Below are 27,037 nucleotides of genomic sequence, written 5' to 3'. Positions count from 1 at the left end.
TCTCTACTTGGATCAAAACTCCAAGGTGCACTTACTTCTGGAGAGCAGCCCCGCACGCACATCCGACGGGTCACCGTCCGGTCCGTCCAGGCTGGGGCTCATCCCCCGTGGTGTAAATTCTCCGGCCTCTCCTGAGGGTAAGCTGGGCTGCTCAGCGACTGGCACCTGTCCCGGGGGCCCTCGGCAGGGCTCTGGGCTTCCGTCCATCCCTGCAGGAGCCCCGCACATGTCTGCAGGGCCCGAGCTCTTGTTCTCCAATGACGCACAGCCCCCACAGTTGCTTTTCGTGTCTCTGGCATCCCTGTTGCCGTTGGCTGTGGGGAGAGGGCTGCTGCCCTCCGAGATCGCAGAGGAACAGTACTGAGGGACAACGCCCACGAACTTCAGGCCCCGACTGGCGGCCTCCTGCACCTGGAGGCCAATAAAACGAAGGGGATGGTGAGTGAGATGGTCTACCTATCAGGGGACAGTGCGGCACCCAAGTGCCTGCTGAGCCTCAGAGCACATTTCAGGGTGCACAGAACGCCAGGCACCTCCGGCGGGGCCTGCGCTCTCTCCCAGGCTTGATGGGACACACACGCTTGGTGTGTTCACCATGCTGCCTATGGAAAAACCAGCCTCTGGCTATGGCGGCTTGCAATCACCTATCTTTCAAACACTGCCTTAGTCCCTATCAATTTTTTCACCTCTTTTAAAAAAAAGAAGCTGATGGCCCGGCATGGTGGCACATACTTGTCATTCCAGTACTTGGGAGGCTGAGACAGGCGGATCGCAGGTTTGAGGACAGCTTCTGCAACTTAGTGAGGACTTTAGTAACTTAGTGAGACCCTATTTCCAAATAAAAAATAAAATAGGGCTTGGGTGTAGCTCAGAGGCAGAATGCCCCAGGGTTTGATCCCAAGCACCACTAAAAAGAAAAAAAGAAAAAGAGGCCATAAACAGGTTCTAACAAAGAGTTTGAAAAAGGAAGTTCATTTGGGTAATTTTTTTAAAAAATTTATCCTTCAGATGAATCACCTACTTCCTGACTACCATAGAAACACAGTGTGTCGCCAGGTGTGGTGGCGCATGCTTCTAATCCCTATGCTTGGGAGGCTGAGACAGGAGGATCGCACAGGTTCGAAGCCAGCCTCAGCTACTTAGTGAGGCTCTCAGCAACTTAGTGAGACCCTGCTTCCAAATAAAATACAAAATAGGTCTGGGAGTTTAGCCTGAAGGTAGAAAGCCCTGGGTTCCACCCCCAGTACCACACACACACACACACACACACACACACACACATACACACACACACACACACAAATACAGTGTGTCTATATAATCATACACTAAGTACCAAATACCAGGTGGCATTTTGTGACCCAAAGGGTTTCATATGTGTGTGTGTGTGTGCTACTGGAGAATGAACCCAGGGACATTCTACCTCTGAGCTACACCCCCAGCCCTATTTTATTTATTTTTTGAAATAGGATCTTATTAAGTTGCAGAGGGCCTCACTAAGTTGCTGAGGCTGTCTTTGAACCTGTGATATTACTGTCTCAGGCTCCCAAGTACTCGGATCACGGGCTTGTGTCACCATATCCAACTACTGCAAAAGGCTTCATTTTTTAGACACTAATTTAGGCAGAGAAGGTCAGAGACTGGAGAAATCCATCTCTGCGCAAAGGCTGTTGGGTGCCCTGCTCCATGAACCCTCAGGCCTCAGGGGAGCCAAGGAGCCCATGGGATACGCTGCGCCCCGCTCCCAGCTATAGGCAGCCCCCCCCGCCCGCTCTCCCAACCGTGGTGCATGCCAGCCAGCACAAGAAGCTGTTCCTTCTCACTTCCTACACCCACAGATGAGGCGTGAACATCCACAGGAGACGCCTGACACTTCAACTCTCCCTGAAAAATAGCCCCAGGACATTGTGTTTCATTGTTAAAACTTAGAAAGAAAAACTGAAAGTAACAGCCCCTTAAAATCCGGAAGAGTCAGTCCAAACCAGAAGGTGGGCGTTAAGGGACATTCCCCACAAAGATGTTCAAGTCTTGATATCACCGAATAAGGAGGTGGAGACCTCAAAGCTGGTCTCCATCACCAATCCCCCAGTGCGTGACCACAGAAAACCTTGAAGCATCTGCAGTGATCATCTACTGACACTGAGAGTTAGAAGAAGAAGAAAAAAACAGAACAGCAGCACAGAGCACCCCGCTCTAAAGGAAAAGCAAGGCCCAGAGCTCCCCTTGGCCACACCACCCTTACGTGAAGCAAAGTGTCATTTTGGTTCCACACTGCACATTCTAGAAAAAGGCCTAGAGCAGTGGCATATCTTTCTATGAATCTAGTTTTGTAGTAGACATCACAATAACAATAGTAACAATTATCATCTGCTGCAGACCTGCTGTGTACAGGCACCGAAGGAGGCATTTTATATAAATTGCTTTGTTTCATCCTTCAAGGACCACGTATGGCATCACTATCTCCATTTTGGATGAGGATGCTGAGGGCCAGAGATACTAAGGTCACAAAGAGCAAGCAGTGAGGAGTCAGACTTCAAAGGTGAACTGGCCCAACATCTCAAAGCATCCAATATACACATGACACACACAGTCCACGGTCCCAGGGGTGGCCGTGGTTGGCTCTTAGCACTCTTCAAAATTAAAAGGAAAAAAACTCTGAGGTCAAATCTTTTCATTGTGAAAATCCACTTTTCACTCGCCAATCTTAGATATTCACCTATTTTTAAAAATTATGTTGGAAATCTACTAAAAGGAGATACAGGTAATTAAAGGTTTTTTTTGTTTTGTTTTTTTGTTTTCTTGATTTTTTTTTGGTACTGGGCATGGAACCTAGGGGGATTCTATACCTTCAATCCTAATTTTTAGCCTTTTTTTTTTTTTTTGGTGGTACTGGGGATGGAACCCTTCTACCTCTAGGCTACACCTATTTTATATTTTATTTGAAAACAGGGTCTCTTAAGCCAGCGTGGCTGGCTTCGAACCTGTGCGATCCTCCTGTCTCCGCCTCCCAAGCGCGGGGATTACAAGCATGTGTCACCACGCCCGGCTCACCTTTATATTTTTTGAAACAGGGTCTCACTGAATTGCTAAAGGCCTTGCTAAGTAGCTGAGGCTGTCTGCGAACCGTGCTCTCTGGTTCGCAGAGAGCCTCCTGATTGCTGGGATTACAAACTGCACCACCACACCAGGTGGTAATTAAGGTTTTAAAAGAAAAGAGTGGGGAGATGACTATACTGAGGAACCTTACGTAAAGGAATGCTCCTGCCTACAAAGCAGAACTCTGGGCCTCCTGGTGACAAAAGGGAAGAGATATAGGCAGTGGATTTTACAGTCCTCAAATGAATAAGGATCAGCTTTGCCCCAGCTCCTGGGACTGCTGCCTGGCCACAGAGGAAACAACCGTGATGACTGAAGCATCTCTAGAAACTGGTTCCCCTGAGGGCTCAACCACAGACTGCTCTCAACTGGAATCATGGTAACGGCAAGGGTTTAAAAAGGGTTTCAGGAAGACCAGGCATCGTGCTCAGATGATCTCTCACTAGTGTGGGGAGCCACAGTGGGTTACATGAGCTCTCTGTGCCTCCGTTCACTCATCTATAAAACAGTGAAAATCATACTTCCTTTGCAGGTGGCTCTGAGGATCAGAGATAATTTATGGCTGGTACACTAAAGGGGTCAGGTCCAGAGAAGGTGCTCTTGGCTATCATGATTGCTCCAGCTCCTCTCTTAATCAGTCTCAGGCATCTCTGGCCATGCAGAGACTGCTGTCAGTCAACAAGGAAGAAGAGATGAGGATTCTAGGCACAGGGCATTATCCTAGCTTGGAACTGGAAGAATTAGAGAGGCTTAGCCATGTAAGTCAGATTTCAGCCCTCTCCCACCACAAACTGGACAGAGAAGCATTCCTTTGCCACAGTGAACTGTGAATTAGTCTCTGGACCAGGGCTTCTCAAAGAGTGGCACCTAGGCTCCAGCTGTATCAGCATCCCAGGAAATTTGTTAGCAGTAGGTTCTCAGGCTGTACCTCAAACCTACTGAATCAGCCATTCTGGGGTGGGGCTTCGTGATCTATGTGTAGCAAGCCCCGCAGGGAACTCCAGAGCGGCCTAATGCGTGTAAGTCACTGCAGTGGACCCACTTCACCAGGGCAGGGGTTTTCTGCACTGCCGTGTCCCCAGCAATAGAAGGATGTTCAACACTTACCTATCTGTTGAGTGAATGCGAAAATACTTTCAATCATGAGTGAATATTTATGCCCCATATCCTGGAATGAGTTCCTGGGAACTTTTTCACCTTTGCAGTTCAACAGCTATTTATCACGCCCCTATACTGGGCCAGACCAACACTACTTAGGTGTGTGGCATACAAAATAGGAGCCTTGACCCTCAAGAACATCCAAACATCCAGCCAATTCTGTCAAACCAACTTTGAAAATAAGCAGTGATTTTAGCCGGGTATGGTGGCGCACGCTTGTAATCTCCATGCTTGGGAGGCGGAGACAGGATGATGGCGCAGGTTTGAAGCCAGCTGCGTGGGCTTAAGAGACCCTGTTTCCAAATAAAAAAGTGTAAAATAGGTCTGGGAGTGTAGCCCGGAGGTAGAAGGGCTTCCAGGAACCCTAGTACCACACACACACAAAAAACAGTGATTTTATTATAATGTTATATAAAAATAAGGATTCCAGACTTTATAGGCACAGTATTAAGACAACTATGTAATATACAAACATAAACATACAAACATATGTTTGAATGAAAGGTTCATTCAAACATAGCAGTGTATTTGGAGAGTGAGATTGTCAGTGATATTTTTCTATTTGTGTGTAATTTTTCAAATTTATTATTAGAATAGAAAAAAATGAAAAATCTTAAGAATTTCTCCTAGAGGGTGATAAATGCAGTAATGGGTATAAAGGTATTTATTACGAAAGCTGACGGTGACAAAAGTGATTCTTTCTGCCTCAGTCTCCAGGAGGTTGAGAAGTTTCTCACAGAAGGTCAGGGCTGTAACATTTAAAATGATAGTAATACAATACGATCGGTGTACGGCAAACTATTGTGCTCACAAAATCTATTTGGGGGCTGAATCTGCAGGGGGCTTTGAAGATGACTAGGAATTCACCAGATACATTAAGGAAGAAGGACCATCCATGTCATGCAAGCAGGGACTATCCCGGTCAAACCTTGATGATGTGCAGCAGCTTGGCATGCTGAAGAAACTTCTGGAAATATTTCTAAGATGTGACATGAGAAGCCTGGAGCATCCAAAAACAAAGCTAGGCCCGAAATCACAAGGACTGGATCACATATGTCTTTGGATGTCAGGTCAGCAAAGACAGGCTGGCACATCCCCAGTTCCTCATCATAGTAACTTCAAGAGCAGAGGAAAATGGCGTCCAAGGGCGAAGCCCAGATTTCCTTGAACTCTCATCCTTTATCTCAAACATCAATGCAAATGTCATATTCTGTACCAAATTGCTGCAGTGTCCAAACCTTTTAAAAAGACGCTACAGTGAAATGCTCCCTTCATACCAAGCCTTGCAGGGAAACTCATGCCCCAAGAAGATGAAGTATCTCTGTGCATAAATCTTTCTCTGCAGCTGTTTACTTCCTTTGGGTGGATTCCTGAAAGTGGAATTCATAGGTCAAAGGACATTAACTTTTCAAAGGATTGGTAGAGGCTGCCAAATTGTTTACCAGAAAGGGTGAGCAGTCCTTTTTAACCAGAAGACTGCATTTAGATTCTAACGAAGATCAATATTTGGCTAGCCTCTGGGGACTAGCAAACTCTTCTGGTTTTCTGCTTTGCCTGAGTATAGAAACTTTCATTTCTCTTCTTTGTAAAGTCATTTGACTGTGTGCATATAGCTAGCTGGATCTTGTTCGTTTCTTATCATTCATAACCTTCACTTAGTAAGACTCAAGTCTCAAGTGCATAATAATGGTGGGCACTAGGTGATACTCACTGGGATCATCCTCAGCCACCGGCTCTCCTCAACTCTCCTCTCCCCTTTGTGACTCTACGCATGTGGGCGCAGCCACTGATCATCTGCTAATTACCCCCAAATTTGAACCACTATCCCTGAATTTCCTTGGAGGTTTAGCCTCCCCTGATCAATGGTCACACAGATGGGTTTGCCATCAACCTTGTTTCCCTTTCTCTAACCCTCTGCATCCAGTCTCTACCTCCTGCCAGATTTATTCCCTATGCTTCTGGAATTCTGCCTTGTTCTCCACACATCCAAGGTCACTGTACTTCAGGCCACATCATCTACTGCGGGACATCACCATGACTTCCGGTTCCACCAGACCCTGCACGCCTGGGATTAAAGAGATACAGAAGAGCAGATCATGCACAGTCAGGGCACCTTAGCTCTGGAGTTCCCACAGACTGTCACATGCATGACCACGACTGCAATGGCTGAAAGCAACTGTTAATACTGCCCAAATCTTCTAACAAAGAACTTTCACGTACAGTGTCTTAGGTCTCCAAATTAGACCTTACAAGAGAGGAAACTGGTTAAGAGAAAGCTATATGGCTGGACAAACTTCAGAGTTCATCAAAGGCAATGCCTGGATTTGACTCTTTGAGCATCCAAGGCCCGACCTGATGCTCCTTCAACATCACTCTTTTCATTTGATATAATGTATCTTATGCCAAGATGCCAATTTGGATACCAATGTAAACTGAACTTAACTCTCATCTATTTCATCCTCCTTTTTGCTGCCTTTAAGAAGCATCCTTTCCCAAGTACTTGAAGGAGTAACAATTTCTGGTTTAGGTAGCAAGAGTTAAATGTAATCATTCTGACCAATCCAAGACTTCACTCAGTTACTCTATACTGCAAATGAACAAATTTCATGGTAACTATAATCAGAGATGATGTTATGAAAAAGAATGCTTTGAAACTTAGTGATATAAGAAGTCTTAACTCTTTGTAAAAATATTATCTTTGATTATGTACTTTAGGAAATTATTTTTATTAAAAAATAACACAACCCAGGGAGAGTCCCAGAAAAAAAAATATCTCAGATGGATTCTCTTACTCTGCTTTCACAATGAGTATCAGGTTGCTAACTGTGAGAGCAGATATATGCTTTCTCTGCACATCCTGGTAGACATCACTGTGTTTTAGAGAACCTGTGCCAGTCGGGGTAAAACCAATTAGGAAGAACTGAGACATGGCTGGATTTAGAAACAATGGAAGCTATTTGTGGGAGAAGGAAAAGCCTGGCACGAAAGCCTGCTGACAGGTCACTGGGGCTGCAGTGCCTACAGGCCACACCAGGTGGCATGGGCTACAGTCATCCACAGCTCCAGGACCACCTTGTCTGAAGACAATGAGGAAGATGTCATGGTGAATTTTACATGTCACTTTTTAAAATTATTTAGTTGACTTGATTAATAATATGGTGACAAATTGTTTGGTAGAACAAACAATTAAATGTTGCTCTAGAGATAGTTTTTAAAGGTGTGACTGACATCTACAATGAGTTCACTTTCAGTAGACTACCCTCTAAAATAGGGTCAGCCTCATTCAATCAGCTGGGGGATTTAAGAGAATATGCACCAAACAGAAAAGAAAGAAAAAGACAACTAGGACTTAATCTAATATTGAATCCAGGTCCTGGGGGAGAGGGTGACATGAAGCAGGAAAGTTTTCAGAGATTACTTTTGCCAGACAGAGGAAGCTTTTTCCACCACATTTTTGGGAGAGCTGATTACACACTGGGCAAGGGAGGTTGAATCTCTTACAAGGAGACTTGTTTTGTACATTACAGGTAGTGTCTATCTTTATGACTGAACTTAATGAAATGCTTATAACTAATGAAATAATGCTAGAAATCAGAAACTTACTGCTTTAAAACAAAAATACAGAGCTGTGCTACTCATGATAGTTACCGGCCACAGGTGGCTACTTAATTCAATAAAATAAAATTTCCATTCTCCAGTCACATTAGTCACATTTCAAGTGCTCAATGGCCACTTGTGGCTAGTGACCATCCAATCAGACCGCGCAGACATGGGTCATTTCCATCCTTGCAGAAAGTTCTATTCTACAGTGCTACCACGATAAATCATAGAATACCGAATGCTAGAAACAGCTTTTGAAAATGACTCTGAGGCATGTAACAGAGGAAAAACTAAGACGCACATATGCGTATACCCCAAATTCATCCCTAGACCACACCGCTGCCCACTCTGATCTCCCTCATAGCTCACGGGCCACCGCTGGAGATCCAGCACACGTGTACTGTGTGCCAAGAACCGGCACAAAACTGCTGTTCTGGGTTGCACGGTTCCACGTGAGTCTTTGCGGTGAATATTTTATCATACGCACGCAGCCCTTCCCATTTTTGTCACCTAAACTCTTGTGCCGGCTTCTGAAAAGGAAGACTCAAAAATAACCCAGGTTTTAGCTCACATCCCAAGCTGCCTTCAGTCCCGATGTGTTAATGCTTTGCTCCAGGGGCGGAAAGCTTTGCCAGGCACTGCTGTGTGGTTAGCTACATCCCAGGGCCACGTGGGAAGGGTGGTGTAGATCTCATGGGGGTTTCTCTTTGGGTGACTGTAAGTTCTTAGAATGAGCACTTGATCAGGAGCCTGAAGACCTAAAGCTATGGGCCCAGGTGTGCCGCTCACTAGCTATGTGACTATTCAAATCCAGCTCATTTGTCTGACCCTCAGTCTCCTCCTTTATAAAATGGGGTTGCTATTATTTACTCCATTCTCTTGCTTCCTCCCCACCCCCCATCCCAGCGCTGGGATGGAGCCCAGGGTTTGCATTTCTCTTGCCAGGCAAACGCTCTGCCACTGAGATACAGCCCCAGCCCATTTCATTCTTCTCAGACTGTCTCTACTCAAAGTTTGAAGGACCACTGCCCGTCCTCAAATTCCTGGCAGGGCTGGGGTCGGGGAAGAGGTATCCCTGTATTTTCTTCTGCTACTAAGGGTGATTTGATAGGGGACTTGAGAAATGCTATAAGAAACTACAAATTCCTCTAAAAGCAAATGAAAGAAAGCTGGGTGTGGTGGCACACACCTGTAATCTCAGTACTTAGGAGGCCGAGATAAGAGGATGGCAGGTTTGAGGACAGCCTCACCAATGTAGCAAGACTCTCAGCAACTTAGTGAGACCCTGTTTCAGAACAAAAGAATAAAAAAAAAAAAAGACTCAAAGTGTAGCTCAGAGATAGAATGTCTCCAAGTTCAATCCTCCATACTACACAGGAACATGCACGCGCACATACAGGAAGAGGTGGGACACAGAGTCACAATGGCTATTTTAGAATGGATTCATTCTTTGGTGGCTCTGTTCAGGGCAGATATTCTGACAAGAGGAGTTTTATACGCCTACACTACTTGTTGACTTAGTTCTTTCACTTAGATTGTGCCTATGATTCTAAACTCATGGGAAATGGAGTGCATGTTGGTGAGGGTTGGGGTTTAGAAGTCATGGTGGCACGTGCCTCTAATCCCAGTACTTGGGAGGCTGAGACAGGAGGATTGCCAGTTTGAAGATAACCTCAACAGTAAACTAGTAAGCCCCCATTTCAAAACAAAATAAATAAATAAATAAATAAATAAAAAGGGCTGGGAGTATAGCTCGGAGGTAGAATGTCCCTGGGTTCAATGTCGAAAACAAAAACAAAAAACAAGAAAGTCAGTAGGAATGAGAAGATGCCGTTAAAGTCCCATCGCTGAAGGTCGTCAGTTAGTTTTTAGTGCCTCTCCCCAAATCAACACGTCGAAAGAGCCTGACCCCAGGTCAGAATTCTAAATGGAAGTTACAAAAGGGAGGTGAAGGAGAAGGCCTTCCTGTGAGGAACAGCCCAGTGGCTCAGAGGAGCTGGGTGGCCCACAGGGCACGGCCAGAGGAGGGCTTAGGAAGGGGGGACCAGTACCTCCAGCACTGTCAGGAAACAGGCCCCACGTGTTGGCCCTCTTTCTCTTTACTTATTCTCGACATTTTTCTCTCATCTTGAGGGCCAGTTTTCCCCATATAGCAGAAAATATGGCAACCTTTGAGTTTTCTGTGACTAGCTCAGTCACTGGAGGCACTAAGTCTAAACTTCCTGGTTACCCACAGCAGAAGATCCCCAGAAAGGACCGTGATTGGGCCAGCTTAGGTCAGGTGTCCACTCCTGGGCCATTTGGCTTTCTCCAGGGTGCAGGCTGGTGTCCATGGAAATCACACAGCTGAATTATGGGACAAAGAAGCCCCTAGAAAAAGAGCTATTTCCATGGCAGAGAAAATAAAAATACTTAAATATCTGTCATGCACATACATTATCTAGTAGGAAGTAAAGTCGGAAATCTGCTCCTGACCTACATATATTGAAATGAAAAGAAGGTGAGGCAGATGTTCTAGAAGCAACTGATATTTAAGGCAAACAGAACTAGGTAAACGAATCCATGTCCATCACAACAGCACCGGTATATTCTGTTTCGTCAAAACAGTTTCTGCAGTGCTTTATCTGTCTGTACAGATACAACGGTTGCTGCTTTACAGAGAGTAACTCTGCACAGTCCTTCAGGCCTGTTCAAGATTGTTTATTAAGATTGCTTACTACTTTCTGGAATCATCATGCAGCTTCTGACCATTCCACTTCACAAAATAGTTTACCAGCCCGTGGCTGTGTAGAACTTAGCATGGCACGGTCGCCTGTACTCAGATTGGGAGCGAAAGGAAGACCTCGGCCCAAGAAAACTGCCATCTCCCGGGCAGGAGTACCAGGGATAAGAGTTGGCAAGAGAGCGTACCACCGACCACCAGAGCTGTAAGACCCCAGGTTTCTAGTAGACTCTAGTGCGCACCCACAGAGAAAATGGATAAATTAAACCTCAGAACGTTCTGTTCGCAGAGCACTTAAAGGCCTTCGTCAGCATTCCGCAGGAGTCGAGAATGCGTGCCAGACTTCATTTTGTTGGCTTTGTGGCTGCCTCGGCCCATAGTTGGGAAAAGAACCACAGGTGGAATCTGTGCAGATGGAAATGGTTTGGGGGAAGGATTCCCATGAGGACCAAAGCTACCAAAAGTGGAGAGAAGAGGAAATATCAAAAATACGGAAAGAGCAAACATTTTATGTGCCTGCACTGGAAATCTCAGTAAAAGAGTGAACTTTTACTGAGAACTTACTACACACCCGACACTGTTTTAAAGACTTTACATGGTGGACTCGTGCAGTCCGTATTTTAACAACAGTAAGTAGGTACTCCTTTTGAATCCTCCTGTTACAGCCTTTAAACTGAGGCACAGAGAGGTTGGGCGATTCGCCCATGTCATATATATTTGCCTGAGGTCACATAGCTTATAAAGGGGAGTGGGGTTCCAACCCCGGCAGTGTGGCTCCCGAGCCCACATCCTAACCTGTTACACTGCTCAGCGTCTGTCTTCACTACAAGGCACCCTGCACGCCGAGATATGCTGTCAAATACCAGGGCTAGCTCTCAAAGAGTCGTACGTCTTAAAGAGTCTGGACTTTTTATCTGAAGAGATGCCAGCATGGTTTCTGAGCAGCCGTGATGTAATCAGACTAGCTTCAGGAAAATGAATCTGCCCACAGGATGTGGTGTGTTACGGGTGGAGATGAGGGTTGGCCAGAGGGGTGAGTGGACAAGAGACAAGGAGAGTGTCTGGCGGCCCTGAAGTCAGTGCTGAGTGCCGGTAGGAGGTCACAAGAGCCTACGCTCGCCCTGGAGGAAGATGTAGGGAGTAGCTGGGTGACCAAAAGGAGAGCCACAGTTGACTAAAGGGTGATTCACCACTGGGCTCTATGTTAAACAACAGTAACCTAGACCCAAAGAAGGACATTTTGTAAAACAAAGCAATTATTTCTGCTACGGTGACAGCCATAAGCTGGGGTTAGGGTCCCAGCAAACTATCCCACCAGCTGCTTTACCAGTTCTGTGGGTGGCTGTGCCCCTCCTCTTTCCCTGCCCAGCACTGTCCACCACTTCCAACCCTCTCCTGCCCTGACAGCCTTGACGCCCCACCTGGCCCCTCCTGCAAGCGTCATACCCCTCCAGTCCCCCAGGGCCACAAGGCTCGAGGTCTGAGGTCTTCATCCAGGTGTGGCCACCCTGCTGGCCTACAGTTTCTCCACTTGGCCTGGCCAGCTGTCTGTGTTTCCCCTCAGGGCTGTCCTCCCCTCCCTGTTACCTCCCCGCTCCTCTGCTTCCCCCTTGTTTTCCAGGGAAGACCTAAAGATAAATGAAGGCCGGCCACTGAGAGCCCTTGGGCCCTCTGAGAGCCCTTGGGCCCTCTGGTGTTCTTAGGGTCACCGCTAAGCACATGCCGCTTGGCTTTGCCTCCTACGTCAGTGGAGCCTGGTCAATCCAACCTGCATCTCTTCTCTCTCTTAATACAACCCGGCCCTCTCTCCTCCCTTCTCTCTCTCACTGTCTCACTTGCTAGCTTGCTCTCGTTTTTGTGATGGAAATTGAACCCAAGAGACTTCTACCTCCAACTACATTCCCAGCCCTTTTTATTTTTTATTTTGTAACAGTTCTGCCTAAACTGCCGAGGCTGACCTCAAACTTGCGATCCTCCTGTCTCAACCTCTCAAGTACTGGGATTACAGGCGAGTGCCAGCATGCCCAGCTCACTCCTCTCTTTATATCCTCAACCTCTCCCTTTCTACTGGCTCTGATCACCCAGCACAAAACTAAACTCAAGCCATTTTAAGGACATGAAAAAGAAAAAAAAATGGGGGGGGGGGAAACCAACCAATATCAGCAGCAGGAAGTGAGCCTCCACCGTCACACCCAGCCTCCCTGACTCCATCTCTTCTCGCTGCGCACCCCAAGACTGCCCGGTTTGTGCACCCCGTCCCTCTCCCCCACTCACATTCCCAGGTTCCACAGGCCCTCTCAGCCCGCGCCGCCAGCCATCCTCTCTTGGACGTGCAACATGGCTGACTTTCCCTCCTCTGGAAATGCCCTGCGGCTGTCTCCTCCATGCTAGCCTGCTACTGTCCCCACCACAGCCAGATGGGGCCCTGAAACATGTGCATCAGTCCATACAGCTTTTCAAAACTCTCCAAGAGCTCCCAGCTTCCGACCCTGGGCCGCAGAGCTCAACACCCCATCCAGCCTACCCCACCTGAGCTGGCCCGCCCCTCGGGTCCCACCTTCAGGAGCCTTGTGTTTTTGATTTTGCACTCCAAGTCTGTTCCCAGGAGGCCTCAGCGCTTGCAGATCCCCCTGCTGGATGCTCACCCCTCAGCCTTCCAGGGAAGACTGTGTAAATCTGGGAGTTGCTTTCTGAATGGGAGCCCCGTGAGGACAGAGACTGTCTGTTTTATACTGTGCTATGCTCTCAGCACCTGGAACGGTTCTTGGTCCACAGTACTCAGGGGACATTCATTTAAGGAATGAATAGGTAAGAGAATAAACTTTAAGCATCTGACGTTGCCTCCGAATGGCAACGTCTATGAGCCCACAGTTTCAGGAAATATCCATCTGGGGCCAGGTGTTCTTGGAAGAAAATGCTCATTTGAGATTTTGAAAACCTGTACATCATTTGCTACTCTTGTCACCTTAACCAAAGATAAAACAGGCCTAGAGAGATGAAGGGGAGTTGCAGGTCCAGGGGCACAGCTCAGGAAGGCATCACTGTTAAACAGAAAGTGTTTGCAGCCCCCAGGTTCCCAGTTCAACTCTTAATAAATCAAGTCAATTCCCCTCTCAGGACAAAGAAAAGAGGCAGCAAGCCACAATTTGTTAACATCAGTCCTTTTCAGCAAGGCGAAAAATGTCTCTCAACCCAGAATCCCTATACAGGCGCTAGGAGAAGGGATGCAGTTCCTTAATCAAAATACCCCAAAACGCAACACACAGGATCTCGGAGCTGCTGAGTCGATAACCCCAATTTCATACTTTGATTATTCTAATGAACCTGGAATTACAAGCTTGGTCTCAGAACCTTGAAGCCTTATTAGGACTCTTGGGAATGTTCTGGAAAACCAGCTTTAGCATCTTCATTGAACTTCAATCTCAGTACCACAGTTAAAAGACTAAGGCAAAAGAACATAAGTTTAAAGACTTTAACCACAAGCAGATGTTTCCTTTCACACCGTTGCTTTAGCATCTAGTATTCGTGACTTTTCCCCCCCGCCTCCTCCCATCACTCCCAGATTTACACAGGCTTCCAAAACATTAATGAAAGGCACTTTAACAAAATGTTAAGAGGGCGCCGTTGGGCCTTGCTATCCTAGTTTTAACCCTTGATTAAAAAACCCTTTTCTATTCCCATGACTCCAGACCAACAAAAATATAACAAGGTCCTAATGGCATTTGAAACTCCCCTGGTAAACAAAGCAGTTAAGCTAAGTACTTGGGGATGGTTTTCATTACAATGTGCTAAAGAAATGAATGTTTTATTGTTCTTTTGTAGATACCCTGGAGAACCCTGGGATGGTTCTTCTGGAAGATGGAAATGATTTGAGAGAATTTCAGATCTCATGAAGATATGTGATCCCTTTGAGTAACAGTAGTTTTGTTTTTTTTTTCTTTTTTGGTGGGGGGGGGTTGAGAAGTATACAGTTACAAATTATTTTCAATGCCCAGTAACCTTTACATTTAATACCAGCCTTCCTATTCATCCTTGCTTTCATTTTTACTTTTCATGTGTTCCATTTTACCCCTGCTTATTCTCAAAGTTCTCCCCGAGTAGGATGAATTGAAAACAGAGTACATCTAAATTCATGTATGTGACAGATTGCATTTCCTTAAGGATGGCCACAAAGATATCCCTCATCCCAATGGTCTGTTAGAACCTGGCCACACCCTCACTAAGAGGTGGTATCTGTGTCCCCTCTACAAGAGCCAGTATGGATCTTTGTGATGCCTTGACCAGAGTGGAGTAAAAAGTACCCCATTGTAACACAAGAGGCCTGTTCAGAAAGACTCCATGAACTTCCGCCTTGTTCTCTTGGTACGCTTGTCTTAGAATCCTGCTGTCCTGTTTGAGGAAGTCCAAGCAGGCTTCCTCCGGTGGAGCGGCCTATAGCCATCACCAACCTTTCAGCCACATGAGTGCGCCATCTTGAAAGTGGTTCCCACAGGTACCACCAAGCCACCTGGTTGGTACCACGTGGAATAGTTTAGCTGTCTCAGCCAAGTCCTTCCCCAAGTGCAAACCTTTGAGAAAAATAAATGGTATTGTTTAAAGCCGATTTATTTTGGGGTTGTTTGTTACAGAGCAGCAGACATCTCTTGAAATACAATAATCCTCACTCGTTCGTGCTCATAGGCAATATCAGGCTGCATTGATTTCTTAAAATGCAAAAATCCACAATCCTCTCTAAAAGAAGCAGTTAGTGGAACCTTCAGATATGCAGAATTGTAAACAAGGATTAACACAAAAGCTCCGGAGGAGTGGGCCTTTAGCAACTTGCTGTAATCAAGAGGTACAGGCACCTTGTTTGTAATTAGCCTCTCAGTTTGTGATGCTGCATCCAAACTGCTGGAATGAGCAGGTGCCCCGAGGTAAATAAACACTGCCCTGTGATGTGGCTTACATTATTAATCCGCTTAGCAAACCTGTAGGCAAACTTAGGCTCGGCTCTTGTTTATCACAAGTTACAAATGTGCAGAGCATGAATTAGTGATGATGCTTTAGTATTCAAAAGCCACGTGGAGTAATGCCCGCATTCCCAGGCACAACTGGAGTCGGAAAGGGTCACAGAGACCCTTGCTTCAGTCTTAGGAAGAGATCCAGCTGTGTACTGAAGGCAATCTAAAGAGGAGCTTTCAGCACCCTCTGGGGAGGGGCTCAGAAGTTACAGAAACAACTATCTCATGCAAAATGGGAAGTTTCTGGAAACAAAGTTTCTATACCAACTGAACAATGAATAGTTCTACCAAAACACTATTTCCAGCAGGAATATATTTAAACTACTTCCTTTAAAATTTTTCTCTCTCCTCAGGCATTTTTCTTCTGACATCTACTCCCTGTATCCTCCAGAGCACATTTTTTTTTTTCTTTTGCGGGTTGAAGGGTACTAGAGATTGAATACAAGGGCATCCTACCTTTGAGCCCCAGCCCTTTATTTTTATTTTTTTGAAACAGGGTCCCCGTAGGTTATCGAGAGTCTCCCTATATTGCTGAGGCTGTCCTCCAACCTATGATCCTCTTGTCTGAACCTCCCAAGTGTTGGGATTACAGGTGTGCAGCACCATGCCCAGCTTCAAAACCTTTTTCTATAAAAGTTTCTTTGACTGCCTTCTGTCCAACAACTTCTCGCTATATCCGCACCAATAATACTTCTACCTCCTAAACCAGTAAAATCACTACTACCCATCTCTCTCAGGTAACTTTCAACCTAGGAATGCTTCCACTGTGCAAACATATTAGAAATATAGCTTGGGAAGTAGATAATGAGATAGGAAACTGAAATGGCAGTTGAATAGTTAAGTAAAAATTGCTGAAGGCCTGATCTAAGGGCTATTTTTGATCCCCTTGTCCAAGGACTGAAAACAAGATGTCCTTGGTGGTCTAGTGGTCCCTCCCTGACCAGGTCAAGATGACGTTCTATGGGCTATCAGTTGTGGTAATATTCTGAAAAGTTAAAAGAAGTATGTCGAAACATAGACTCCAGCCTTGAGACAGTTGCCCAGAAACATAGTAACCAATCCCTGAGAACAACTAATACTATAGGTCTTCTAAGCCAATCACGGTAAAGGTCATGAGAACTGTCCAATCAATAGAGGCTCTTTGTCTAAAAGGGTATAAAAATAAAAGCCAAAGTATGCTCACGGTCCCTGTACTGAACCGCTGTGTCGGTTTATGTCGGGCACCCAAGATTAAGCTTGAATAAAGGCTCTTTGCTTCATACATACGGATCAGCTCTTTGGTGGTCTCTCCGGGACAAAGGAACCGAGCACAACAGAAACCTCTGTTTTCTCCCCTTGCTTCAGCTAAACTTAAAATCATTAGTTATTAAAGCACTTGGGCCTTTAACCAACACATCTACTTTGGATTATTGCTACAGATTATAGCACCACCCCCCTGATGGTAACCTATTCTATTTTTCATTCTTTTAAACACTTCAGAAGTCAAGAATGATCCAACAAATGAGTCATTTAAAGTTTAGATTTTTCTCACAACAGATTTGTTCTATTGGAATCAGTTTCTAACCTTAAAAAGAAGAAAAACATACTTTGCAACAATAATAGCTCTTAGGCATGGTGGTGCACGACTGTAATCCCAGTACTTGGGAGGCTGAAACAGGAGGATTGTAGGTTTGAGGGAGGATTGTAGGTTTGAGGGAGGATTGTAGGTTTGAGGGCAGCCTCGGCAACTTAGCAAAGGCCCTTAGGAACTCTGCAAGATCCGTTTTCAAAATAAAAAAATAAAATAGGTTCGGGGTGTAGCTCAGAGGTAGAACGTCCCTGAGTTCAATCTCCAGCACAGCACAAAGGAACAATGACAGCTCTTACACTGAGCTCCGATCTTACTTATTAGTTAAGGAGAAGGACAAATAGCTGCCAATCAATCAACAAACACTGCAGATGGGATGAAGAGCAGAGGGGACACTCAGGTGTGCCCAGCAAAGCTCACCAAATAAGGTGGAACTCAGCATGTCCCAGTATAATCTTTGAAAAAGAAAAACCATTCAAAGCAGGGTTGACCACAGCATCGCAGGATATTACAGATAGCAGCCACTTGAGGAATTGCTGTTCCAGTACAAAGGCCTCTCTCCTTTCTCAGAAAAGAAAACCAGAATCAAGGAAAGTGCCCCACCTCTGTGGCTGCTTAAATTATTGGGTGGTGAGTTTCTTTTACTGGCATCAGAAGAAAATTCTGGAATGGGCCTTCTAAAGTTCCAGATTTCTCCTGGAAGAGGCCGGTCAGTTTCAGTAACTGGGTATCTTGTGTCCAAGGCCTTCTTCCTCTCCTCCAGCTGCACCCCTCCAGGCACCCTCAATACCGCTGACCTGGGTCCTGATGGGATCAGCTCTTCTGGAATTCTCGCAAAGGTAGAAAAAGGGGAGCTTTACGTGGGTTGTAATCCTGTCACACTGACTCTCGAATCCCTGCAAGGAATCCAAGTGAATCCAAGCTTCCAGGGTCAGGAAGACACAGCAGGCAGCCAAAGTGGCCGCCAGAAGCAACTCCAGTTCTCAGAGGAGACGCCCCACCCTCCACGTGCCCCGAGGTTGGCCTAAACTCCCACGCTCGGCATCTGCGCTGGATCCCAGACAGCTCTGCGGACAGGAGGCAGCGGAGTGGGGGTTCTGCATCTCGACACACAGATGGGGAGGCGCAGCCTGTGCGTAAACCCAGCGGCTCCCACATGTGTTCACTGACGGCGCATAATTAGCACCCCAGACATGTTCCGTCTCATAAAAAGTGTACACACACACACACCACCACCACCACCACCACCCACTTTTTCCCCCCCGATGATAATAGCAAAGTCTACATTTATAACCCTATCTGCTAAGAAGCATGTAGCAGAAAACAGGTGACATCTAACCCTTCCAAGCTACTTCCAGGAAGGGTTAGCTCAAGTTTCAAATACCCCCAACACCGAAAAAAAAAAAGCTACCATAATTATAGGAAAAAGAAAGCATATAACTATCTTAACCATCTACCTACTTGATCCTTGGGAGGGGGGCACCTGTCCCCAGGTGGTCCTGATGCTTTGCGAGCTTGCAAACCCAGGGCTGCTCCCTCTCAGGCCCCACTACTCACAGAGTGTGGACTGCACAGCTGATAGCGCTTTCCAAATGGAAAAGAGAGACAAGATGCAATAAACACAATGACTAAGTAAAATCAGCAAAGTATCGCAAGAGGTCATGAAAACTGTAGGTTCAAGGAAGATAGGTAAATTGAATGGAATCAGAAAGACCAGAGTAGAGAGTGGAGGGTATAGGTTTTCTATTTCCCCCATGGTACTAGGGATTGAATCCAGAGTGTTGTACCTCTGAGCTATACCCCCATCCCCATTTTCTTCTTCTGTTTTGAAACAAGTCTCACTGAGTTGCTGAGGACCTCACTAGGTTGCTGAGGCTGGTCACGAACCCACAATCCTCCTGTCTCAGGCTCCCAGGTACTGGCACGAGTCACCACACCCAGCTAGAAAGTTGCTCTTTTAAAAGTGCACTCACTTTTAAAAGCCAGGTGCAGGGGTGCGCAGCTGTGGTCCCTGCGCTTGAGAGCATGAAGCAGGGGGATCACAGGTTTGATGTCAGTCTCAGCAACTTAGAGAGACCCTCAACAATTTAGCAAGGCCCTTTTGAGAGTGTCCCTGGGTTCAATCCCAGTAGCACCCCCCAAAAACAAAAAGTTGGTAAAGGCAGGCATGGTGGCACATACCTGTAATCCCAGCAACTCAGGAGGCTGAGTAGGACCACAAATTCCAGCCTGAGCAACTTAGCAAGACTGTTTCAAAAGAATTAAAGATGTAGTTCGGAGGTACAGTGCCCCTGGGGTCAATTCCCAAGATTGCAAATGCACAAGATTGCAAGAAAAAGCAGGGAAGAGAGCCTGAGCAAAGACCTACAGGACATGAAATAGTTAAAGCAGGTATCTGGGGTAAAGAAAGGCCATAAAAATTAATTTCCTCTGCCAAGAGTTAGACTACTATTCAGTAACTACAACAGGATGATCCAGCTCACAGTGAGCTGGAGTGCGAATACGGTCTAGAGACACTCACACTCTACACAGTCTGGAGATAACCTGGGTATTTCCAGAATTTTGCCCTCAAAATATGACGTCTCAGAAAAGAGGAAAATTCTGTGTAGATTCACACCTTTACAAAGCCTATTTGAATACAATAATTATTTGGGGAAAACATATTAATCAAAGTCAGTTTAGGATATTTATTGAAGTAATCTGACAAACTTGACTTAAAAAAAACAAACAGGGGAATAAAATGGGTATAGTAGCACATGCATGTAACCCCAGCACTTGAGAGACTGAGACGGGAGGATGGTAGGCTCGCAGACAGCCTTAGCAACCTCCTGAAGCCCTCTGCAACTTAATAAGACTCTGCTTCAGCTGGGCGTGGTGGCACATACTTGTAACCCCAGCATTTGGGAGGCTGAGACAGGAGGATCACACAGGTTCGAAGCCAGCCTCAGCTACTTAGTGAGACCCTTTGCAACTCAGTGAGATTCTGCTTCAAAATAAAGAATAAAAAGTAGAGGCTGGGGATGTAGCTTGGAGGCAGAATGCCCTTGGGCTCCATCCCCAGTCGTGCAAATAAATAAATAAATAAGACTCTGCTTCAAAATAATAAAACAGGGCTAGGAATGGAGCTCAGAGGTAGAATGCCTCTGGGTTCAAGCCCCAGTACCACACACAAAAAAAGTAAAGAAATATATCTAATAAAAATTAAACTCCTACAGTATAACAAACATTTAGCAGACTGTGCTGTAGTAGGCAAGCTTCTTCAAATGGCGTTTAAAAAGCAATGCAGGAATCTACACATCAAGAAACATGAACCAATACTTCGGCATGGGGGATCTCACAGGTGCAGCCTTGAGCAAAAGAACCATTTATGTATGAGAAAAGCACCCTTTAGTGTCAGAACCAGACAGAGGCCACCTTTGGGAGGAGTGGCCCCAGGAAAATCCAGCTATTGGTCCTAGTCTAGTTCTTTTTTGTACAGTGGATTGAACCCAGGGGCATTCTACCTCTGCTACACCCGCAGCTCTATTTAATTTTTTTTAAATTTTGAACAGAGCCTCATTAGGTTGTGGAGGGCCTTGCTAAACTGCTGAGGCTGGTCTCGAACCTGTGACCCTCCTGTCACAGTCTCCCCAGTACTGGGATAACAGGTGCGTCACCACCACACCCAGCCTGTTGTAATTCTTGACCTGGGTGTTGATCCCCTGGGTCTCTTCGTTTTGTGCTAACTCACGCAGCTATCTACTTGCAATTTATGCACTCGTCTGTACTTAGGTTACCGTCAGTAAAGAAAGACTTTTCTCTCTTTTTTAAAGAGCAGTGCAGAGCAAACGGTTCCATTATGGAGATTTCTCATTCACATACGGGCAGGAGGAGGAAAAACAACCATCCTGATGTTAAATGAATGAGCACTCATGACTTCGAATAGTCTGCAGCAATGGCATCACTCATGAATTGTAAAAGTGCTGAATCCCAAACAATTTGGATGACAGTAAATACCATGAACCTGAAACCTGTGTTTGATGGCCCCAAAAAATCTCTCTCCAGATGATAAAGTCAATGAAGGCAAAGATGCAGGGAAAAAAAAGTACAGGAATAAAATTGTCTCATGAAATGTGAGCTGGGGGGGGGAGTACTGTTACCAAATCCACACGACTTACATAATTTAAAATCCACACGCAGCTAAATTAATAATATAGTAAGCAGGCATGTGATTACTTCAGATGTGTTCCTGAAAGGCAATCTGTTCAAGTTACCCCCAAATCTTTTCTTTTTTTTTTCATTTTTTCATGGAGAAAATAGGAGACTTTCTTCAGTTATAATTGGGTGTATGTGTCATATACTGCTCTGTGCTCCCCCTTACCGTGTCTTACAAGACTCATGATCTCAAATATTTTGTGTCGACTTAGAAAACATGGAAAACTGGACACTGCTTAGATAAGTGAATTCTGTAAAACTGTGCTGCAGAGAGTAGCCAAATGTGGGTATCAAGAACTTAAAAGGCTCTGTGAGATGACAACTAATTTTTTAAACCTTTTAATTTAAATTTGAAAAATCAAAGCAGTATAGAATATTTTTCTGTTAAACACTGTTTTGTAGGGTATTTCACTTTATTGAAAATTTAACATCTGACTTGAGATACCAGTAACAACAGATTTTGAAGATTTCATTTATAAAAAGAAAAAGCTTGTAATACATTTCATTACATGTTGAGAAGATAGTGTTTTGGACCTACTTGGATTACATTAAATACAGCACTAAAATTAATTTGACTTTTGTTACTGCTTCTTAGCATTGCTAGTAGAGATTTTATATACATTAAATATAATTTATATTTGTATATAGCGTGTGTGTGTGTGTGTGTGTGTGTGTGTGTGTTTCACATTATATTTCTATTGGATGCAGCTGCTGAGAAATAAAATGCCACTTTTGATCAGAAACCTTAGGGAAAATATTTAGAGAGAGAGAGAGAGAGAGAGAGAGAGAGAGAAATCAAAGCTGGAAAAATAAATCTATTTGAAGATCTGATTAACAGCCACGGCGAAAAAAGTCTGGGGGTGGGGAGAAATATTAAACAATAAGAAAGTTGGGGCAGGGGAGAGGGAAGGCCAAGAAACTGGTGCTTCTTTTAAGAGACTGGTCAGATTAGCCGGGACTGACCCAGACAGCCAAACAAACGCTATCTACCATTCCACAGCTGTCAACAAATCCAGTTGACCTAGTTTCTGCTGACTATGTGTTGGAAGCTCGCTACATCTGTTATTAAAGAAGCAAGAGTGACAGAGGTTCTTTCCAAGGTGACAAAAGAGAGGAGGGAGCTTTTAATTGCCCTTCTCTGAACCTTCCCCCCATTAGAGGTTTGGGTGGGGATGAGAAGACACACAGAGACATGGAGTCTCAGGGCTGGAGAGGCTTGCTTTAGTGAAACATAAAATACAATCGAGTGCTTGGCTCCTTTGAGCTTGAGGTGGTTCTGTACAGTAGAAGACAGTCGGTATGAGTAACTTTTTAATTTTTTTAGTAGTGCTGGGGATAGAACCCGGGGCTTCATGCAAAGCAAGTGCTCTACCACTAAGCCACATCCCCAGCCCAGAGAGAGGGGGGATATTTTTCAGCTTTCAAAAAGAAAATCCTGCCGTTTGTGACAACACAGGTGAACCCCAAAGACATTATGCTAAGTGGAATAGGCCAGGCAAGAAGAAACATAGAGTACTGCATGACCTCACTTACATGTGAAATCTTATTTTTATAAAAGTAAAATACACAGAGAAATAGAAAATGGTGGTTACCAAGGGTGGGAGGTGGGGAGGAAATGGGTAGCTGTAAAGTGTAAGGTTACAGACACGTAGGACAAACAAGTCTAGAGATCTAACCATAATATGAATACGATAGTTATAATATTGTATTGTACACTGCAAATTTACCAAGATTTTATGTGTTCTTACCAGAAAAACAAGGGTAAGAGATGATGGACTATGTTACTAATTTGTTTATAGTCACCATTTGCTATGTATCAGAACACCATGAATACACCTTAAATATATACAATAAAAACTTTTTTGTAGTACTGGGGATGGACTCAGGGGCATTCTACCTCCAAGCTACACCCCCAGCTCCTATTTTTATTCTTTATATTGAAACAGGGTCTCACTGAGTTGCAAAGGGCCTCACCAAGTAGCTGAGGCTAACCTTGAATGGTGATCCTCCTGACTCAGCCTCCCAAATGCTGGGATTACAAGCATTCACCACCATGCCCAGCTACTATATATATACATATACATATACATATACATATACATATACATATACATATACATATACATATACATATATATATATATATATATATATATATATATATATAGTGCTGGGGTTCCTGGAAACCCTTCTACCTCTGGGCTACACTCCCAGGCCTATTTTATATTTTAATTTGGAAGCAGGGTCTCTTAAGCCAGCGAGGCTGGCTTCAAACCAGTGCTATCCTCCTGTTTCCACCTCCCAAGGGCAGGGATTACAAGCGTGCACCACCACTCCCGGCCTACAATAAAATATTTTTAAATAAATAAAAATAAAAAAGTGAGGAGGATGCTGACCCTCACCCCCTGCTGACTCCCCATGGATGGCAAGGGGCTAATGGATTCCTCCTTGGTTCAGTGCATTTTCCAAAGCATGCCCCATGATATGCACAGCCGTTGGGCAGGGAGGAGAAGCCAAGGGAACATTCTCAAATTGCATTTAAGAAATGCTGAGTTTAAGTATGCAGATTTCTTACTGCAGGTCTTTTCGGAGCTTTGGTTCCTCTAAGGAACATCAGGAGGACTTCTAAGGAACCCTCCAAGAGGCCCTGACAAGCATGTTTCCCAAACACACTGGACTGCGGAGACCCCTCATGGAGGAGCGTCTGGGGAGGGTGCACACCGAGGGCTCCTGGCCTAGAAGGAAGAAACTCCAGATCTTCGCTCGGCTTCCCACCTCAGCCCAAAGCAACACGCTGTCTGATGCAGGCGTTCTTCAAGGCTACGGGAGACAGAACCAAGCTGGTCCTTCCCCCAGCTTGCTAGACTCCTTGGGACTGTCTCAATAGCCATAGGAACAGGTGCCATCCAGCTGCCCGTGGCTGCAGCTGCATCCTGGAGAAGCAGCTGCTCACCCCACTTTTTGCAGGAGCCCCCGGGCTGCTCCACAGCCTCCCCCGAAGGCCAGGCCTCAGGCCTGGCCACGTGAGTCTTAGTGCCACTACCCCTACCAACAAGGGGGAGACATCCCCAGGTGGGCAGAGTCACCCTGGAATGACAGCAATACTGCCAGCTCCATGGCATCCATGGGGTACCACTTCCCACCAGCACCTTCTTCATCTCCAGCCAACGGGGAGATTTCTCTGTAGCGATCACAAAGGACCGCGGGCTGGAAAGCCACGGGCGCCACAGAGCCACGGGCCACACTGCCTGCACACTAGGACCTCAGGGCTTTCTTTTCTTTTTTCTTTTCTTTTCCTTCCTTCCTTCCCTCCCTGCCTCTTTATTCTTTCTCTCTCTTCTTTCTTTCCCCTTTCTTTCCTTCCTCCCTTCCTTCCTTCCTTCCTTCCTTCCTTCCTTCCTTCCTTTCTTTCTTTCTTTCTTTCTTTCTTTCTTTCTTTCTTTCTTTCTTTCTTTCTTTCTTTCTTTCTTTCATGCTGGAGTCTGATCCCAGAGGCTCTCTACTTCTGAGTTTCACCCCTAGCCCTATTTTACTTTTTCCTTGGAATCAGGGCCTTGCTAGGCTGATGACAGTCTCCCTACCTTGTTGAGGCTGTCTTGGAATCTGCAATCCTCCTGTCGTAGCCTCCCAAGTACTGGGATTACAAGTGTGTGCCACTCTGCCTGGCTTTTTCTGATTTAACTACAGGTTCTTTCATTATTTCGGTGCAATGTCCTCTGAACGCCCAAAGTTACACACACACTGGCAGTGCTTCATGTGAGCCACTTCTAATCCCTTGGTCGGACATTAAAATTCAGTGGTTCAATAGGAAATGACGCCAGTGAGAACAAGAAAGATAATCCAACAGACTGGTGGAAAGAAAGAATATCTTGAGTTCTGGAAAACAAGTCCCAACTTCAGAACCACCTGAAGAATAACGCACAGGCGTGCTACGGGGTAGGAGCAGTGGTTTATCACGGCAACCCAAACACACGTCTGGATCAGGCCTTGCAAAACTATGTGCTGGGAGAGGAAAGGTCGCCAACACAGCTTCAGTGGAGGTGGCTGGGGCCTGTGGCACTCTAGCGATGGCTGTTCTCTTAGCCCTGCTGTGCGGCAGTGGTCACAAGACCCCTTGCTCATGAGCCCTCCTCCCTGGCCGCCAGCACCCCACTCCTCCAGTCTCCCTCTGACCTCTCTACCCACTCAGTTTCTGTCTGCTTTCTCTGCCCTTAGTACATTTAGCAACTCCCCAGGCTCAGTCCTAAGTTCTCTTCCTTCACACCCTCCCTTCCTTCCTGGGTGACTTCATCCACGACCCAGGTTTCAGCTACCATCTTCCCAGCCCGTGGCTCCAGCTCAGGCCTCTGCGCTGGCCTGTTGCGCACACCCTAACCTCAGCAAAGGCCCCTTTGTCCAGACGCACAACCAGCCTGGCCCTCTCTGTCCACCATGCACGCTGTTACCCTATCTACACACAGTCCTGGAGACGGCATGGTCCAGGGCTTCACACCCGCACACCTCTGCCTCCCCCACCATGCTGCCACCTCCTCACTGCGCTCCAGGCTCTAACGGCCAGCTCCATGAGAGTGCCTCCACCAGGTGCTTCCTGGCACCCCGCCTTCCCCAGTCGGTCACTACCCACAGCCACTCTGATCTCTCCAAAATGGCACTGGAGTCCTGGCTCCTCCTTAAAGTCCTCCAATAAGCCAGGCGTGGTGATGCACACCTGTAATCCCAGTACTTGGAGGGCTAAGACAGGAGAGTCTCAAGTTTGAGGCCAGCCTCCACAACTTGTGAGACTCTGTTTCACAATAGAAAATAATAAAAAGGGCTAGAGTTGTAGCTTGGAAGTAGAATGTCCCTGCATTCAATCCCTACTGCTCTCCTCCAGAATAAAACCCCAAACAAGAACAAACAAACAAATAAACACCCTCCAATGACTTCTCTTCTCACTTCATTTAAGATAGAGGCTAAAATGTTTAGCCTGGCCCGAGGGCTTTTGTACCAGGACCTCTGGTGTCTCTCCAGCCTCATCCCATGTCACCCTATCCTCCATTTTCTGCAGTCAAGACACAGTGACCTCCCTTGTGTCCTCAGACCAAATGTGCTCCCTCCCAGCAGTGGCCCTTGTCCAAGCTATTCCCGTCCACACCCTCTGCCCTAAGATTTGGCACAAACACCGAATTTTCAGGGACCGCTGCCACCATGTCCTCGGCTGGACTGTAGGTCTCTGTCACGAGGGCAGGACCTGTCCTGGATCACTGAGGAATCCCTGGCACTGCCAGAGCAGGCACTCAAAGGTCTGTTCAGGGCAACGCCAGTAAGCCTAGCCCGCCAGTCCTGGGGCCTGGGTTCCTACACAGGGGAAAGTGCAGGGTAAGATCAGACTAAGCTTATGGCCTCTGACCTCCCTGCAGGCTCAGACTGACTTCAGCTAACCTTTCTGGAAGGAACAGGAAGATCACAGGCCAATAAAAATAGCAGGAGGCCAGAAGAATCCAGAGAGGCTGGGGTGGGAGAGGAAACTTCCAGTAAACAGAGGCCTCCAGGCAGCAGCCCGCCACTTCCTCCTCCTATGAGCAGCCAAGCCTGAACCTTCCTCCTCCTGCCTCCCTACCCCTCAAAGACAGGGTGCAGACGATGCCCCCCCATCGCCTCTGACTTGTAATAACTATTAACCTTTTCAGCTCTGGTACCTTCTGGCTTTAAAAATGC

At 46.0% G+C, this 27,037-nt stretch overlaps 1 protein-coding gene across 1 annotated transcript in view; it reads right to left on the bottom strand.

Annotated features, from left to right (window-relative positions):
- The window catches only part of RFTN1 (raftlin, lipid raft linker 1), a gene marked incomplete at its 3' end in the record, with an annotated part of 204,880 nt that overhangs the window by 59,995 nt on the left and 117,848 nt on the right, over positions 1–27,037 (bottom strand). Inside the window, exon 5 of the mRNA XM_080715947.1 lies at positions 36–411. Coding sequence (XP_080572073.1) covers positions 36–411 — 376 coding nt within the window. The remainder of the gene's footprint in view (positions 1–35; positions 412–27,037) is intronic.

This window comes from Muscardinus avellanarius (genome assembly GCF_963383645.1).
Source record: "Muscardinus avellanarius genome assembly, chromosome: 18".
Classification (NCBI taxonomy): Eukaryota; Metazoa; Chordata; class Mammalia; order Rodentia; family Gliridae; genus Muscardinus; species Muscardinus avellanarius.
Note: the sequence above shows the minus strand (reverse complement) of the source record. Positions and strands in the feature narration are given on the sequence as shown.